The 17651-nt window shown below is 44.3% G+C and overlaps 1 protein-coding gene across 1 annotated transcript in view; it reads right to left on the reverse strand.

The window, feature by feature from the left end:
* Positions 1 to 17651, reverse strand: part of PLXNC1 (plexin C1) — a 155148-nt gene that overhangs the window by 134236 nt on the left and 3261 nt on the right. Inside the window, exon 2 of the mRNA XM_016215211.2 lies at positions 1100 to 1234. Coding sequence (XP_016070697.2) covers positions 1100 to 1234 — 135 coding nt within the window. The remainder of the gene's footprint in view (positions 1 to 1099; positions 1235 to 17651) is intronic.

A 17651-nucleotide genomic window follows, 5' to 3' on the forward strand; every position in this document is an offset into this window, starting at 1 on the left:
GAAGGGGGTATAGTGTGAGCAAAGGTGTGGGGACAGGACTACACAGTGCACATTTGCAGTAGAGCAAGCAAAGGTTTGGGTAGAGTGGGGGATAAGTACACAGAAGACAGGATTAGAGACCTTCAGAAGAGGAAGGGGTTTTCCAGGTTGTCTAGTACAATCTCATTTTACAGACAAGGAAATGGAGTCTCAGAGAGATCAGGCAATTTACCCAAAGTCACACAGCTAGTTATCAGTGGGAGATCAGCTGAGGAAACAAACCTGTTAATATTCAATTTGAAATCTGATCTGAGAGTAAACTGACTGGCTACAGAGAGGCAAAATAGTGTGGTTCCCAACCACGAATGTTGGTGGAGGCCACAGGGGGTGTTCAATACATGTTCGCTGGTGAAATTGAGAAGATAACTGCTATATAATTTCAGGCAAGTTACTAGGTATTTCAGACTTTATTTTCTCCTCCTTCCCACTGCTCCTTCTCCAAGTGAATAAAAAATCTCAACTTGCCCAGAGGTGCATCCATACAGTGGGAAAATACAGTCCTCAGAGATAGAAGTCAAGGGGAGTCTCAAAGGATTTCAGGTCTCTGACCTCTCTGTGGTGTGTGTGGGTATGAAGGGCAGAAAACAAACCCCGTGTGGGTGGCAAGTGTGCTGGAGGGAAGGAGGACCTGTTTTTTTTCCTCTGTTCAAGCCCTATAACCTCTCATTTCTTTGAAGTTGTGAGAAATCAGGTGCTTTGTACATTTCCATTATAAAGGAGATAGAACTGAAAGGTTAAATGTCTCCGAGGTGAGTCAGGGATGGGGTAGGGGCCAGACCCCCACTTACCTCACCCAGGCAACTGAAGAGTAAGGAAGGGGGAACATCTTGGCACAAACCAGGAAAAAAGGTGGCTGGTGCTTTGTTACATAGCTAGGGAGATTATTACAAATAGATTTCTAGAAATTTCTTTCAGGCCATTTTGGGGGGGCGGTCACTAAGACGTTCATAAAGCAGTTGGTATGGTGTTATGCATAAACCAGAAGCAATAAAAAATAATTAAAAAGCACAAAATTGTATCATTATTAAAATTGACATTGAAGAAGGCACAGAAAACCCACCTTGAGTAACTGGCCATCTCCAGTCCCCAGGAACAAAACAACTCTGTTCATCACCATGGTGCCATAAACAGATGTCAGGTCGGAATGGATCACGGTAGAAGATGCGATTGGTTGGACTTTCTCAGGTTGATCTTTCTGAATATGCACACAGATGCACAAATAAAAAGAAAAAAGATAATTTTTAACAGCGATAATTCTCATGATGATTAAACGTCACTTATGCCCACCTGGGAAGGTTCCTACTTGAGGCCAAAATATATTTTCTCAGACAAAGATCCCCAGGAACAACCTTTTATCTTTTTATCTGCAAAATCACCATGCTTGCTCGGCCCACGGAAAGCCATTTGTTTACTATGTATTAACATGTATTGATTGCCAGCAGTGAGCTAGCCATCCATTTAACACTCCTCCAGCTGATATATGAAACCGAGTTGTACTTTATTGCCAAGAGAGAGCCCACTACTGAATTGGGAGGGAGACAATCTTACACTTGGCTGTTTGCAGGATCCTGCTGCAATTTGTTTTAGCTAGGCATTGGCTTCTGCAAGGTTAAACAAGCCATTTCCCAAGATGTGAGACAGACCATCCTATTGGGCATGAAGGCAGGAGGAGGGATTCTGGATTTACAAGAAGGGTGCAATGTGAAGCCCAAAGTCAGGGTCATTAATTCAGAGGGCAAAGAGGGAAAGATACAGTCATGGATGGTGGGAAAGTCAGAGCCACAGAACTAAAGAGGAACTGAGCACAAGGGCTGGACCTGGTGCCGATGCTCATGAAGAGGAAACGAAGAGCGTAACTCCCACCCAGAAGGTATTTAAATAGTCTGAGGCTTTGCGCACGTATAATCACATGCCTGCTCCTGATCATTAAAGAAAGCCCCTTTTTAATCCCAGAGCAGACAGAGTGTTGGCCAAAATGTCATTTTCTTTCTTGTTTAAAGGCATGAAGTATTTGATGCTGCTTCCTGCCTTTACTGGCAGAGAACTGAGTTTGTTACACAAATCTCTGGAAGATACGGAGCTAGCAAGCACCGTTGCCGTCTGCAGCTACTGAACACAGTGTGATAGCACACTGTATCTGCCAGAGCTCAGTTCCCAACTACACTAAGGTTTTCAAAGGCACATTTAAGTCTTAGCCAATGAGAGAGCTGGTAAACTTCAGAAAGCATCACCACAACTCCTAAAATCGCCCCATTTGGGGAGGGGGGAGGGGGGCAGGGGAAGCTAAGACTTATTATTAACTTCATTATATTATTGCCAACAGTGTTTATGTCTTTCAATTTATGTCTTATTAAATATTTATTATTTTTAAACCCATCAAGTTTCATTAACATCTACACTGAATGGATCCATGGGCTGAAGCCTTTAAAAGTGCCGCCTATCTCTCTTTGTTGAAGTTGCGCTGCGAGGAAGAGATAAGCTAGCAAGGATTTCCTCCAGTGCCACGATCACTTTTCAAGGAAAAGATGTCATAATCTGGGGAGAAAGTAACTTATTTGCATGAAATATCCCATAGTAAACTCAGTTTTAAAAGATTTTTTGAAAGCCCATTAGAGGGTGTGTTTTTTTACTGTTAAAACATACTTTTCATGCAATTGGGAGAGATGAGGACCTGTTCTGTTAAAAATGAAGAAAAAAAAAAATCTATGAATCAGAACATAGATCACTATTTAGATAAGGAAACCTTGTGACTATAAGCAGAAAAAAAAATCAGATGACCTTTAGACTAAAAAAAAACAGCCCACACATACACCACACATCTCGCTTTAAAATAAAACCAGAATTGTTCAAACTTAACATCAGCCACCTATGCCTATTACTTTTATTAAATATTTGAGCAGCACAGAGAGGCTAACTCAGAGAACTGGGCATCATCTCTGCGCATCTGGTATATTCTAATGCCACTATATCTGGCTAGAGAACTCCTTTCTCCTTCATCTCTTGACATAGAAAGAGGAATGACTGAGTAGGAATGGTCCATCCACAAGGACCAAATGGGACAATGTACTCCCATGTCTGATATACAGAAGGTACTTAATTAATGTAGCTATTCTGACTAGCCAAGAACCATGACACATCAAGGTGGCCTTTGCTGAGGTGGAATAAGATATTCTGTCTGTGAAAGATTGGCTCAAAATTAAATAAAATTAAAAAGAAGTAGCTCGAAAGCTGAAAGGAAACAAGATGAAAATTGCTTCCAAATTTCCATCTCAGCCTTTCTAGTGTCCTTCCCAAACTCCTGACTGTTCCCCAGTAGCTGCAGTTTTCAAAATGAAGTCCTGGATCAATAGCATAGGTAAGTAGTACAGCCATTAAATCAACGTTACCAAACTGGAGAGCTGGTAGCACAGAACAAAACGCCTGGGACTAGGGGTCAGAGAGGTTAGGATTGCACTAGACCCTGGTTCTCACCCACTGAGGGACTGGGGCAATTTATTCAACCCTGTTGGAGGCTGGCTTTCTCAGTTGTGCATAAGACTAATGAAGCCTGGTTAGTAGGGTGGTTACAATGATAGTAGCAATAATACCACGTTGATAAGTTTTAGCTGGTATTATCATTATCAGTAACATATACTTGTGTGCTATTTGGAGTATTTTGTTATCTTATCTAATAGGAGCAGTGTAGGGGAATGAGCCAGACCTCCTGGATTTGAATCCTGGCTCTGTCACTTTCTAGCTAAGTAATTTGGGACACGTCATTTAACCTCTCTGCGACTCCATTTCCCCCGGTATACAATGGAAGTGATGGCAACGGGATTTATGCCATAGGCTTGTTACGAGGACTGAATGAGATAGTATGGAAGCCTCAGTAAAGCTTAGAATAGTGTCTGGCCCATAGTAACACACAATCTATGTTTGCTCTCATTACCTTATTTAAAAACACAAAGACTTCCTGCCATCTCCATGGCAGTATTCCCACCTTCTTCTTTGCCATGAGAACCATAATTCTGTTCAGGTAGCAATAAAACTGAGCCTGGGCAAACCATGACTGGGCCAAATCAAATGGTAATACCACTCCCCACTGCCACAAACTTGCTTTCTCCCACCCCTTGGAGCTAGGGGTGGCCTCATGGCCCAGTTCTGGCCAGTAAGTTATAAGAAATCCATTTGAGCCCGGCCGGGCGTGGCTCAGCAGTTGAGCATCGACCTGGGATCCAGGCGATCAGGGTTCGATTCCCGGTCAGGGCACATGCCCGGCTGTGGGCTTGATCAATGACTCGCTCATCATTGACGTTTCTGTCTCTCTCTCTCCCTCTCCTTTCCTCTCTCTGAAATCAATAAAGATATATTTAAAAAAAAGAAAGAAAGAAAAGAAATCCATTTGAGGGGCTTCTGGGAATAAGTTTCCTCCTTGATAAGAGGAGGCTCTTAAGGTGAACCCATTGGCCCCTTCCCTGGCCTCCACCCTCTGAAATCAGTGGTGTGAGGCCATCTCCACAGAGCGGTGTCAGCCACTTTGTTTCCTTTACAGGCAAGGTAGAAAATGAAAACCGACAGCTGAGATTGGTGCAGGGGACAAAAAAAGGCCCTAGGTTCTTGAGGACGTGACTGAGTACAGACTTCCAGCCTTTAAACTTTTGACTAAGTTAACGATCGCTGTCATGGTCTAAGCTGCTCTTGGTTAGGTTTTCTGTTACCTGCAACCGAAAGCAATTGCCGGTGCAAGCAAGAAGAGTGGTGGCTAGTTGGCCCTGGCACTGCTCCCCAGCTCTCCCTCCGCTGCGAGGCCCAGGGCCCGGGACGGTGCTGTCCCCTCTCCCTTGAGGCCGCTGGCCAGTCTGGACTCTGGAGCCAATTACAACAGTGAGCCTGGGGGAAAATAGGAAAGCCCGGGCTTGGACCTCCCGTAAGCCCTAAGGGCTGCTGCGGCTGAATGGAAATGGATTCTTTTGTGCTGGAAACACACAGAAATGGACAGGTCCCCATGAATGGAAAAAGGAGCCCTCTGAATGGCTTTCTTATGCTCGTTTCAGCAAATGAAAACAAAAGAACAGCCCCAGAGAAACCTCACAAAAGTGAAGTTAATACCTAGGGAGCTGAGCGGGGAAAGGGGGGGAATAGTACAGTCGCTCCTGTGTCCAGAGACTGTTCTTACTTTTTTTTTTGGCCTATTTTCTATTTTGCCCTTCTATCCCCTTAGAGCATAATCGCTAATGTTGCTCTCAGCCTATTCTGTCTAGTTTATTATGTGTAATTTATTTCTGAATCCCAGCCTCTGCTTGTTCGTCTGTGTGTAACAAGGTTAATGCCTTGTAATGATGCTTTTGCCAGTTCTGCCTTTCATGACAAAATCCAATCTTGATTTAACTCTAAACCTTGTCTCCCCTTTGGGCTTTCCCGGTTCCCTCAGAGTTGTCACTCTGCTTCTCCTGCCTGCCATGTCTAACCAGAGCCTCACGCCTACACTGCAGCCCGTTCTGAGATGGAAACTTTCTTCAGTTTGCAGAAAAAGCTACCTTGTCTCTAACGATGCTTGGGCTGAAAAAAGATAGAGCCTTGGGCCTGATATGCCAAAGTGGAAGCGAGGCTGCTGAGAATGGGTGAGTGCTGGCGTGCATGCATGCATGCGTGCGTGTGCACATGTGTGGGTGTGAGCGAGCACACAGAGAGTAGTGGGCATATGTAAGGGAAACAGCCTGACCTCCTTCATGCCATGTTTCGTTGACAATGACCACCCGCAGTGTGCGCTGCACAAGTCCAGGTGGAGGCAGTCATGCATTCTAGGGCGTTGAGTAACACTGTGGCCCAGCGCCCACCACGTGAAAGCTGGCCTGACCCACCAAGGCTCACGCAGCGTGTTCACAGCCACACTGCAGCTACTGTGGGAGCAGCTGGAGGAAATGTGCCCAAGGGTAGGGCCTCAAGTGCCGGGAACCCAGCAAGAGTCAAGTCATTTACCTCCAAGGTGCTAGAAGGATTCTCTTATTTTGGTTTTTCCTTATGGGGCAAGGGCAAATACTAACCAGGTGCCTATGAACTTCTTACACACCGATAGAAAGCCTCTTGGGCAGCTAATTTTGTATTCTGCTACCCTTTGGCATTCACTTTCTTTGAAACAGTTTCTTCATTCTTCCTAAATTACTAACCCCGGGGCGCGCTTGCAGGTAGGAAACCTCACTAGAAGCCCTACGTCCAAGTTCTGGTGCCTGATCTGTCCCTCATAGGCTCTTGATTTTGGCAAGTGAAGTCCCTGAACCTCAATGATGTAATCTGTAAAATGGACACAATAATACGAATGCCCGCCTACTAGCATTGTTGTGAGGCCCAAATGAAATCACATGTGAAAATAATTAGAAAAGAACCTTTATCAAGCTAGAAAGACGGAAAGGACAATTATTCACCCAAGTTAGACAGTGATTCGTTAGCCATAAAGGCTTCTGTCACTTTCCCTTTTTCTTTTGGAGTATGCAGCATTGATAGGGTTCTGACCAAGTTCGTGGCATCTCTAGGTCACCTGAAGGAAGAATTTACTTTGGTGACTCATACAATGAGAAGGAGAAGTTCAAAGTGTGTGGGAGGAATGCAGAAGGGAAGCCTGGGGACACAGCTAGGCAGGCACCTCTACATGAGGCAAGCACCTGGCGGCATGCAGTGTAGCCACAGGAAACATGCAGAGTGGCCAAGCTTGTATTTCACACCCTCTCACTTGCTCTTCCACCTTCTCTCCTCCTTCCAAAGGACCCAGTGTCCTCCAGCCTCTGAGCCCTACCTACGGCCAAATCTCCCCCGGGATTTATCCTTCGTTTCCCTGCTCTCTGCACCACCTGCCATCTAAATCTCCATCCCCTCCCTGTAGCTATTTCAGTCAATTACTTATGAAAAGATACCTGACTCAAATAATTCACACAAAGATATGAATGACTGATAGTGTGAAAAATGTATTTTCCTAGGTTTTTAGAGTTGAAGGAGACACGGCCCACCAATGTGCTTCTGGGAAAAAGCTACTGGCATCGTAGGTGGGACATTTCTTCCCTATGGGGCTGTCCTGCCTGATGCAGGGCTTTTAGCATCCCTGACCCCTGTCCACAAAATGCCAACAGTGCCCCCCTTCATGGTGACTGAAAAAGCTCTGTCTCCCACATTTCTAAATACCCTCAGGTGGGGAAACTTTTTTCTGCCAAGGGCCATTTGGATATTTATAACATCATTTGCAAGCCATACAAAATTATCAACTTAAAAATTAGCTATGAACAAAGCTCCTAGATTTATTGAATTTCGAGTCCCGCCTGCAGCTGCCTTGGCAGAACCAGAGACCAAATGATTTCGTGGGCCGCATGCTGCCCTCGTGCGGGACATTCCCCACCCCTGCTCTAAATAAATGGCATCATCCCCTCTGAGAACCAACGGAGTTGCTGGAAAACGGTTATTCAGACATTTCTTCCCTCAACCCTGTTCCTCTCTAGTCTTCCTATCATGGCAAACAGCACCACCAATTACCGCCTCTCTTTCCATCACTCCTCATATCCAGTACATGAAAAATCTCAGCTGAATTTCCCAATGATCTCAAGTCTCTCTTCTCCATCCTCCCAGTCTCCACCCCATCCTAGCCCCCATCATCTCACTCCTGATCACTCCAAGAGCCTCCTGGTCTCTCTCTCAACCTAAAATCTATTCTCCATCCAGTAGCCAGAGCAATCCTTTAAAATAGAAGACCCTTTCATTACTCCCTTGCCTAAAACTCTTCAATGGCTTCCCATCACACTTAGAATTAAATCTAAATGCCTCCCTCCCCTCAGGTCTTACATGAGCCAGTCCCTGCCTACTTCTTCAAACTCATTCCTTGTAGTTCTCCTTCACTCCGCATCAATTCCCACAATGGCTTTCTTTCAGACTTTTCCAATGTTACCATCTTCCTGTCTCAGGGCCTTTGCACATGCTAGTTGTTTTAGATGTCCTCTCCCTTTCTTTACTCCCTTGCAGGCCTTTTTAATCTTTCAGGTTTCAAGTTCAATGTCATCTCCTCCTGACTATAGATTTTCTCATCCCTACCCCAGTTGTCATTCTGAATCATAACACTCCATTTGTTTCCTTCAAAATACTTATTATAATTATAGTTTTTAGATTTTTATATATTGTCTTTCACTAGACTCTAAGCTCTACAATAGTTTATCTTAATCTAAACTTTAAATGCAACATACACCTCAGCATCTAGCATGTAGTAGGTTGTCAATAAACATTTACTGAATGAATGAATAAATGCGCAAATCCATGTTTGAATGGTTTCAGTCAATAACTCGTCAGGCAATGCTGGCGCATCGCTGAGTAGGCCAAAACATTACACAGTTCTTCAACTGAGTCAAAATTTGTTCTTTGTAAACTCTGGGCCAAAATACTACCTTGGGGAGCAATACTAAACTACCCCACACCTTCTACTACCATGTATTTTGGCCTTCTCTAAATTTCACATCATGGTTCATTGACAGCTTGCGAGAGACAGTTTCTGGGGCTTTTGCCATCTCAGCCATTGAAGGTCTACCGATTCAGTGTACTTAAAACATGGCTCTGAGGAGTAAACAAAGTACTTTGGGTGTTCTCTGACCAAGGAATAATAGGACTGTTCTTTCCCATGATCAGAGTAGCATAAATTATGAACATGCCTCACACTGATTAACACTTTAAAAATAGCTAACAGTAGCATGGAAGAATAGAAAGAACAAGAGATTTTGAGTAAAAAGTGATGTGGGTTCAAGTTCAAGCTCTATTACTATGAGCTATAAGTCTGGCAGCAGTTATTTAACCTTTCTGAAGTTTGTTCATCTGTCCACCCATCATTTATGGAGCACCTGCTCCTGGCCAAGTCTTGATTTGTAAAATACAGATGAGAATAAACCTTCTATTGTCAAAATAAGGCAATCAAATAAATTTTGAAACAAAATGCAACACTTTACATTTCATGCCATTGGTTTCTGAAACACTTGGTAACTGAAATGAACAGTTGGAGGGGGCCCCACTGACATCCACAGAATTCAGAGAATCCATGAAATTGTATGAGAAAAAAAAAAATCTTTATTTTAGCAAACTCTAACTGAAACTTAGCATTTCCTTTCATTATGGATGCAGGCCACAGCATATTAACTGAACCTGTGACTTCAACACCAGAAGAAATCAGATATTTTCATATCATTTTATAGTTGTTTCAGATATCTCAAAATATTGTTTACACTATCTCCACTTTGAAATTATGGTAGTTACTGCTCCCAGACCTTGCTATTTAATGTGTTAAGGTATATTACTAGGTCTCAAATGGAAAAAACTATTTTGACATATCTGTATATGCATATAATGGGTTCATCTTGCAATTGTTTTTATTTTATGCACTTAAAACCTTTATTCTGAGAAGAGATCTACAAGCTTCACCAGAGCACCAGCGATCCGCAGAGTGAGGAACCAGGTTTATGGGGCGTGGAGAACTGCTATGCAGAGGAGACTGATGTATATTTGATGACACCTAAAACTACTGGCTCCCTGGGCTATCTACCCCACCTGCTGCCTCAGAGAAGCCAGGGTCAGCACTTGGAATCTGTTAAAAAGTCACTGATGGAGAAAGGGGCCTCAGGAGGAGTCAATGAGCAATAATTTAGGGACAGCTGGTGTGTCAGAGAACACGCTTCTCAAGAGGATTCTTCCAAGACCAGGTTGGGGGGCGTGGGGCAATGACCAAGAATCCAGCCTCAAAGGTGAGGGAATTACAGGGAGACTCCCTTCCCTCTAGGCGACCTGGCCTTTATTCTGGCTATAAACAGCTCCAGTGTTGTGGAAGCTCTTACCTCACTGTGCTATATTCACTATCTTCCCCACCACATGAAAAGCAGCTTCTTTCTAGTTTGACAAACATTTATTTAGGTCCCACTATGGGTTACACAGCCTTAAGGATGCCTGGGAAACAAAATGAGACAGACCTGGCCACTCTCCTCAGGGACATCCACCCCAAACAGCGCTGTGCTGAGCCCAGCACGGAGCCTGGCACTCCACCCAGGATGGGAGGCACTGCACAAATTTACAGAGCAGATCCCCAGTTCCTAACTTCATTGCCAACTGCCTGCTTAGTGACTCTTCCTGGGTGTCCCAAAGGCATCTAAAAAGCAACAAAAATTAAATTTGTCTTCTAATTGGTCACCGACATCTGTCAATTCTACATCTTAAAAAGCTATTTCCTCAAATCTCCTCTCCGCCCTCACCTCTGCCACCTCATTTTAGGGCTTCAGCATCCCTCCGTTGGATTATTGCAATCCACAGAATCTGTTCCTCTCCAAGTTTGTCACCACCGCTCTAGACCAAGAAGACATTATTTCTTGCCTGGACTACTTCAAGAGCCTCCTGTAGGTTTCCCTGCTTCCACTGGGGCCAATCTCTCATCCATTCCCCACAGGGCAGCCATTATTGGGGAATTCAAATGTAATCATTTCACTTCCCTTCAAAGGCTCTTCTAGCTTTGAGAAAAAATACAATCTCCTTCCCTCAGCCTGAAAGGCATATCATAAAGGATCAGGCTGCCGCTTCCTTCGACAACCTCCCCCCCTAGCACTCTCCCCTCCACACCTCCTTATACTCAACCACACTAACCTTTTGTTCTTCCAACTACCCAAGTCATCCCCCCTCCTTTCAGCCCTTGAAGTTGCTCTCTTGCCTGCTAGGAGGGCTCACTTCCCAGCTCTGGAGGCTTCCATGACTATCCATGCTCATCTTCCTGGCGTCAACTCAGCCTCCATAAAGGCAGCCTTCCCCAACACCTGTTTAGTTCCTTCATAGCCCAATCTCAGCCTGTGCCTCAGTTTCCTCATCTGTAAAATGGGATTAACAATATTACCCACTTCATAAGGTTGTGGTGAGAATTAAATTAGTTAATATTGGTAAAGTACTTACTCAGAACACCTGGTACACAGTAAGTGCTCTGTAAATGCTAGATATCACTTTAATATAAAAATTACTTCTTTATTTATTGGCTACAGGTTTGTCAACTCTTTTTACCACTGGGAGGAATATTTTCAGACAGTGCTTGGCACATAATAGGAATTCAAGAAATTGTTTGAAACAGTGGCCACCCTTCTATTCAGCTGCTTTGCCTGCAATCTTGCCTCATCCATTCTATCTTCTGAGTCATCTTTCTAGAACACAATCACATCATGTCTGCCTATAACCCTGCTGTTGTCCTTCATCAGCCACAGCCATGTTTTCACACCCTGCTCAGCAGTGTCCTGGAAGTTTCTTTGAGATGCCTCAGGGACAGGCATGGGTGGGGTGGGGCAAAGCTACAGGGCTCTGGGAACCTCCCAACCCCTGCTTTACGCTGTGTCCCAGCTGGTGGCAATGGTCTCAGCCAGGACAGCAGGCCAATGATGATTTGGCTTCTCGTTAAGATTTATTTTAAAGGCCAGGTTTAGAAAGTCTGAAAACAATTGACCATCAGGTTAAATCCAAGCACCTTTGCCTGTCTCATTAAACCCTTCACCATCTGGCCCTGCACACTCATTTCTGGACACTTCCCAGCCCGGTGAGCTACCTGCGGTTCACAAGCTTAGTCAACTTCCCGTGTGCACAAGCTGTTCCCTCTCTCTGGAACTCCCTTCCTTGCCTTCTCCTCTTGGCTCCAGCACCAGCCTTGTAAAGCCTCCCAGACCCTCCCAGGCCGAGTCTGCAGCTCCTTCTTGGAGCAGCTTTTTCCCTTACACCTCTCTGCATCGTAAAGCTTTGTTTCGCTCTCACGCCACAACTGCAGGGGTCAGCAGATACCACCTGTGGGTCAAACTGGCCCACCTGTTTTTTCCAAATGGCCAACCACAGGTAAGAATTTTAGATTTTTAGATTTTTGAAAAAAATCAAAAGAAGAATATTTCATGACAAGTGAAAATTACATGAAATTTGTATTTCCGTGTCTGAAGTTTTATTGGAAGATCACCTGCAGTTGCTCCCACCCTACACAGTGGCTGAGTCACTGCAACAGAGACTGCATGTGGCCTACAAAGCCTAAAGAACTGATGATCTGACCTTCACAGAAAATGCTGCTGACCTCTGCCTGACAGCACTGGCCCTGCTGTGGGGCAATGATCGTTGGGGTCAAACCCCTATCATAACTTCTCCAAAGAGAACACTATGTTTAACTATGAGTAGACAGTCAAACTGATATGAAAATCATCTATAGAAACTGTGAAACACAGGTCACAATTTGTGACAGTATAAAAATTTTAATAATATGAAACTATTAATGGGAAAGCTATTTGGTTTTGAGACAGTATAAAAATTAGCATTTTCATCAAGATGGAAAATTAAACTAAGACAAGCTATGAGCACATTTGATTTTTTTAAAAAAATCTTACCACTACCATGGCCCTGTTTCCACAAACAGGTTAGACCCATGGTGCCTACAAACTGTTCCCCAGCAGACTTTGGGATTTCTCACAGCAGGGCTCAGTCTTCATCAGCTATGTGCCGCCACATATTCAAGGAAGGCAGAGGTCATCAGGAAGCTCAGGGAGGCGGAGGTGGTACCATGCTATTGTGGTCAACATGGTGGTCATGATGTAGCTCCTCTATCATTCCATCCTAGAGAATCTTCCCACTGCGCTACTGGGGGCATCACGTCTGACCCCCTCCTTCTGACTGGACCAGAGGTCAGTAGCTGCCACAAGGGCAACACATCCTACTCTGAACTAAGGCTCTAATCTGGTGTGTGAAAAGGTGAGTTGGACACAATTCTCTTTCCCAGTGGTTTGAACTATTATAGAAAGTTGTTGCCAGTGGGTAGCCAAAGCAGGAGGTTAAATACTATGGAGAGGTAGAGTGGGGATCAAGGCAGGCTGAGACACATTTAGATGGAAAGGTTGAGGGGCAGACATTTAAAGAAGCAGAGGCCATTTGGTAGCAGGACTGAGGGAGGCAGTCATGCTAATCATGTTGACAGTGAAACCTTAGAATGAGCATCCATCACTTGTTGCTGCTAAGCTCCTTCAAACTGCCTTGAGTCCAGAACCTCTTCCCAATTCCATCTCAAGAAGCACCATCTTATTACTATTAATAATCACGATGGTAACGAGAGTAAATACATACATAGTATTTACTACTGGTCAAGTAGTGTTCATCCTAGACATTAACTCATTAATCCAGATAATAATCCTATGAGGCAAATAGGACGCCTATTTTCAGATGAAGAAACCAAAACACAGAAATAATTGGCCCAAGGTTACACAACTGGCAAGTGGCAGCTGTGGTCCCAATTGACCTGGCTCCAGAGTCTGCGCATGTAACCACTACATAGTACTGCTTCTACTCCTAGGTTTCCACGCAACTCCATGTGTTTCTCCCACTAACTTCCCCATCCCCTTATCTGAGCTTGCTTAAGTAGATCTTTGTTCATGTAGCCAACTGTGCCTAAGATAGAAATTGGCATTAGAACTGACGCTGTAATGAGTAGACCCTTGGAGAGAATTTGTATGTGTAGAACTGGTTCTGGTATACAGCAGAGTGGAAGACTCTAGAAGTGTTCCCCACATCCTGGAATGAAATGCAAATAGGTTATTCTATGCAAGAATGAAGGAGCTAATTAAACTATGACCTGCAAGTTCTTGAGACTCAGACTACAAGCTCAAACATGGAAAGGTTTTAGATTTTCTAGGTATTCCCTTTGAGCAATTAGAAGATAATAAGGAATATAAGACTGTTGTAAACCCTAAAAAAAAGAAGATACCTACTAAGAAAGGCTCTCAGTGGCTAAATTGGTCTAAAAATCTAAAAAAAGAGCATAGCAGCTACTTCTACACATGAGCCTCTCCAGCAAACTGCACTTCGGGGAGAGGCCTGCACTGAACTGCCTGCCTGCACTGTCTCTCTGTCGGCTGAGTCTGCCCTTATAAAGGAGTTCCCGGAATCCTATTTCAACCAATAGGATTGAGGCTTTCCCCATCCAATTGGAGCTGTGCCGCTATAACCCCCCCCCAAGCTTCTGTACCGACCAATCAGAGTGGCTCTGCTCTGACCAATCAGGACAGTGACTTTTGAATCAATCAAACTTAGACGATTTGGAGTCCTCATTTGCATGAAGACAGACCAATCAGGTATCAGGGGTGGGAACTTCTGTTTATATAAGTCAGCTCCTCTACTGTTCTGGGAGGGCACTTTCCCTTTAGCTCCAATGGCTGGAGCTAAAACACCAAGGATTAAAGCACCTTAGATGTCTCCGTGGAGTGGAGCAGAGCTGTCTAGTCAGAGAGGGCCTGACCCAAGAACCTCCTAACAGCCTTGCTGTTTTTATAGTTGTGCTGTATCACAGTCGAGCTGTTTGCACTGAATAAAGTGTCCTCCATCACGGCCCCCAAAATTGGGAATTCCTGTTGGTGTTGCATTAACGCCAGTGGCCACTGGTTGACATAGTGGAATGAGTTGAAAAAATGGACAAGTTCTTATCCTAGGTGCCTCAGCTGGAATCCAAGGAAAACTGTGTTGACCTATAGCAGTGGTTCTAAGACTTGAGTGTATATCAGAATCACCTGGAGGGCTTGTTAAAGCACAGATTGACAACCCACAATCAGGTTTCTGATTTAATAAGTCTGATGTAAAGCCCAAGAATTTGCATTTCTAACAAGTTCCCAGGTGTGATGCTGATGCTGCCAGTCTAGAGACTGCACTCTGAGAACCTACAGCACAAAGCCCTTTCCTCTTGTCACTGAAAGGCATGGTGGTGCACATTATTCAATCATGCCACAGAAGTTCCAAACACGCTGGGTTTCTAGGGTCAGAGTTAACTCCCAGACTAGCAAGGCCAGAAGACTGGCTATTCCAGTGAATGGGGATTTCTGGGAAGAGCCAGAGGAGCAGAGGATGCCAGATAGCCTGGAACTGGGGAAAAGAGGCCTGATGCATCAGACATTAAGAAAACACAACGGTTCAAGGAGAATGACGTTGCCAGACTAAGGAAAGTGTTGCCGCTAAGCACAGAAATCATTTCCAGCATGATCCTCCAAGACCCTTCACTGATTAATTCAACAAATATTTCTCAAGCCCCAACTACATACCAGGTACTGCGTGCTAGGTACTCTGGTTTCAACAGAGAACAAAATGTTACAAGGTTTCTGACCTTCTGGGGATTACATTTTAATTGTGGCTGCTGATAAAGAGTGCCTGTAATCCAGACTTAGGCTGAGAGCTCTGGATTTAGTGTATGAGCTAGGCTGTGTCCAAGAACAAAAACTGGGGGCAGTCCCTTGAGGCCCTGTAGGTCTCTCTGAGGTCATTTACAAACCTGAATACAAAGAATGCCAACACTACCGAGAAGCTGACAGCTTAGGAACTACAACCTCCCCGAGTGTGAACTTCAGGTGGTCAAATGTGCAGAACCAGAAACTCAGTTCACAGTCAAGGATTCTCTGTTCTATCATAAGTCTTACGTCCACAAACAGCTGATCTTATCAGAGCAGTTGCAAGGGCCCAGCTTGCTCCACACAGGACAGAACTGTCACCAGAACTCAGTATCTATTATGCTAGACTGTCCATGGCAGTGGTTAAAAGCTCAGGTCCTCCACCCAGACCACCCAGGTTCTAAAATCTCTACCATTTACCAGTTGTGGAACCTATTAAAGCCCTCTGAGCCTCAATTTTCTCATCTACAAAATCATAATAACTATAGTCCTTGTTTCATTGGGTGACTGCAAGAACCAACCAAAAATTAGGCATGTAAAGTGCTTAATACAAAGCCTGGCCGTGACAGCTATCTAGTAGATAGCTATGATTGCTTTTCCCCTCTAAGTGGATATCGAGCTTTTTAAATCTACTCTTGCATAGCAGATGTACATATGAGGGTAAAAGTCACCATCTAGCCTATAGACTGCAAAATGGTGAGACAGTATCGTAACAGAAACTAAAGGAGGAATAAACGTGACGAGAAGACTGTGGATATTGAGGTCAAGAAGGCTGCACGCTGCCAAGTGGTCTTGGGACATCACTTCTGTACACAGTGGCTAGAAGTGTCTTGGGTTACTGTCTGCTGGAGAGCATGTGAGCGTTTTGTGGTTGTCTGCATGACAGTTAAATTATGTCAGGCTTTGGAATGACGTGAGTGCGGAAAAAGGGGGTATGTCTCCCCACAAGGGGTAGAATGAACTAGAAGAGTCAGTCCTGTTGGCCAACAGGACAAGAAAACACACCACTCTCGGTGCCTACAGAGGGGGTGGCCGTCATGTTTAAGCCACAAACAGCCCCAGGACCCAACTATGGCAGCCAAACAAACCTGAAACAGTCAGACTTCAAAACTCGGGTACAAACAGTTTCTACAAGTGCATTGGTGTGCCAGGAGCAGCTGGAGTTCAGAGAGGAAGTTCCATTAATTAAATGTACATAATTTATACCATTTTTATATTAACTTAAGCACACAGATATGTTATGCAATAGAATGGAAAAAAATCACATGAAGTTTTAAAACACATTTCAAGGGGCACCCTCCAACCTCAACCCCACATCCTAAGGGAGGCTGGCTGCTGCCTTTTCAATTAGGGGACTTTCAAGGGACAGTTTGAGAGGCACCAGAGTGGTGGAAAAAATACACAGGGAGACACTGCAAGACCTGGGTTTAAACTGGAGGGCCCTGACACCTGCTGTTCTGTTCTTTGGAGCTCCTTCATCTGGTAAATGGGGATGCTCCTCATAGACTCAGCCTCAGACAAGATCTAATATGTGGCAAAGTGCTGTGCAAGTATTTCCTGGGATTATTAGGTTATTATTATTGGACTATTGTTATTTATTAAGGTCTACAGAAATGTGCTGCCTTGGCACATTCATGGGCTGAAGCTAACCTTCTAGAATTCTGAAAGGGGAATCAGAGTTGGTGGCAAGGCAAAAAAAGTAACAGCCCAGTGTGTGAAAGGCTGAGTAGTACACACTTGTGGCACATGCATCCCGCAAATGAATCCTTAGTAGGAGAAGCTGAAGGAAAAGAGAACCAGCAACATGTGATTAACAGAAAGAGAACCAAGAAATGAGAAAACACAACCCAGTCACTTCTGTCAGTTTGCTACCCATGGTTGACTGAAGATGGAAAATCAGAGAGAGCCATCTAATAGGAGAGGGAGAAGGCAAGCACCCAGCCGCCGGTGCCTCGCTGCCTGTGGCTTACTGTTCAAATAACTGTCTGTTCTGAAGGAACCGCTGTTACAATCTGTTAAGGCTCCCTCTAGAGTGTTTCAAGTCTGTCTCCTGTTTCAGGCACCTATAATTCAGTATGCCTTTTCCAAAACACATTCAAACCTGAAAATAAAATGCAGAACAAATGCCATTCAAATGACATCATTGTTCTGAGTGACAACTAGAGGCACACTGATCCCATGACCCCAATAAATGGGGTTGCAACCTGCCATTGTCCTTTCAGTGGCAAAATCAGTGGCATCCAGCACAGAGCGTTGCATTGCTTACACTAGCAGGCATCAAACAAACGCTTGTTGAATGAAGTATCTTATCTGCCTATTTAATAGGTTAGGAAATTGTCAGCTTTTTCATCAAAACTACCACTTTTTTTTTTTTTAAATTCAAATCCCTCTTGAAATTCAATTCCATTAAGGCTTTGTAGTGCA

Source organism: Miniopterus natalensis, chromosome 2, assembly GCF_054644295.1.
Source record: "Miniopterus natalensis isolate mMinNat1 chromosome 2, mMinNat1.hap1, whole genome shotgun sequence".
In the NCBI taxonomy this organism is placed as follows: Eukaryota; Metazoa; Chordata; class Mammalia; order Chiroptera; family Miniopteridae; genus Miniopterus; species Miniopterus natalensis.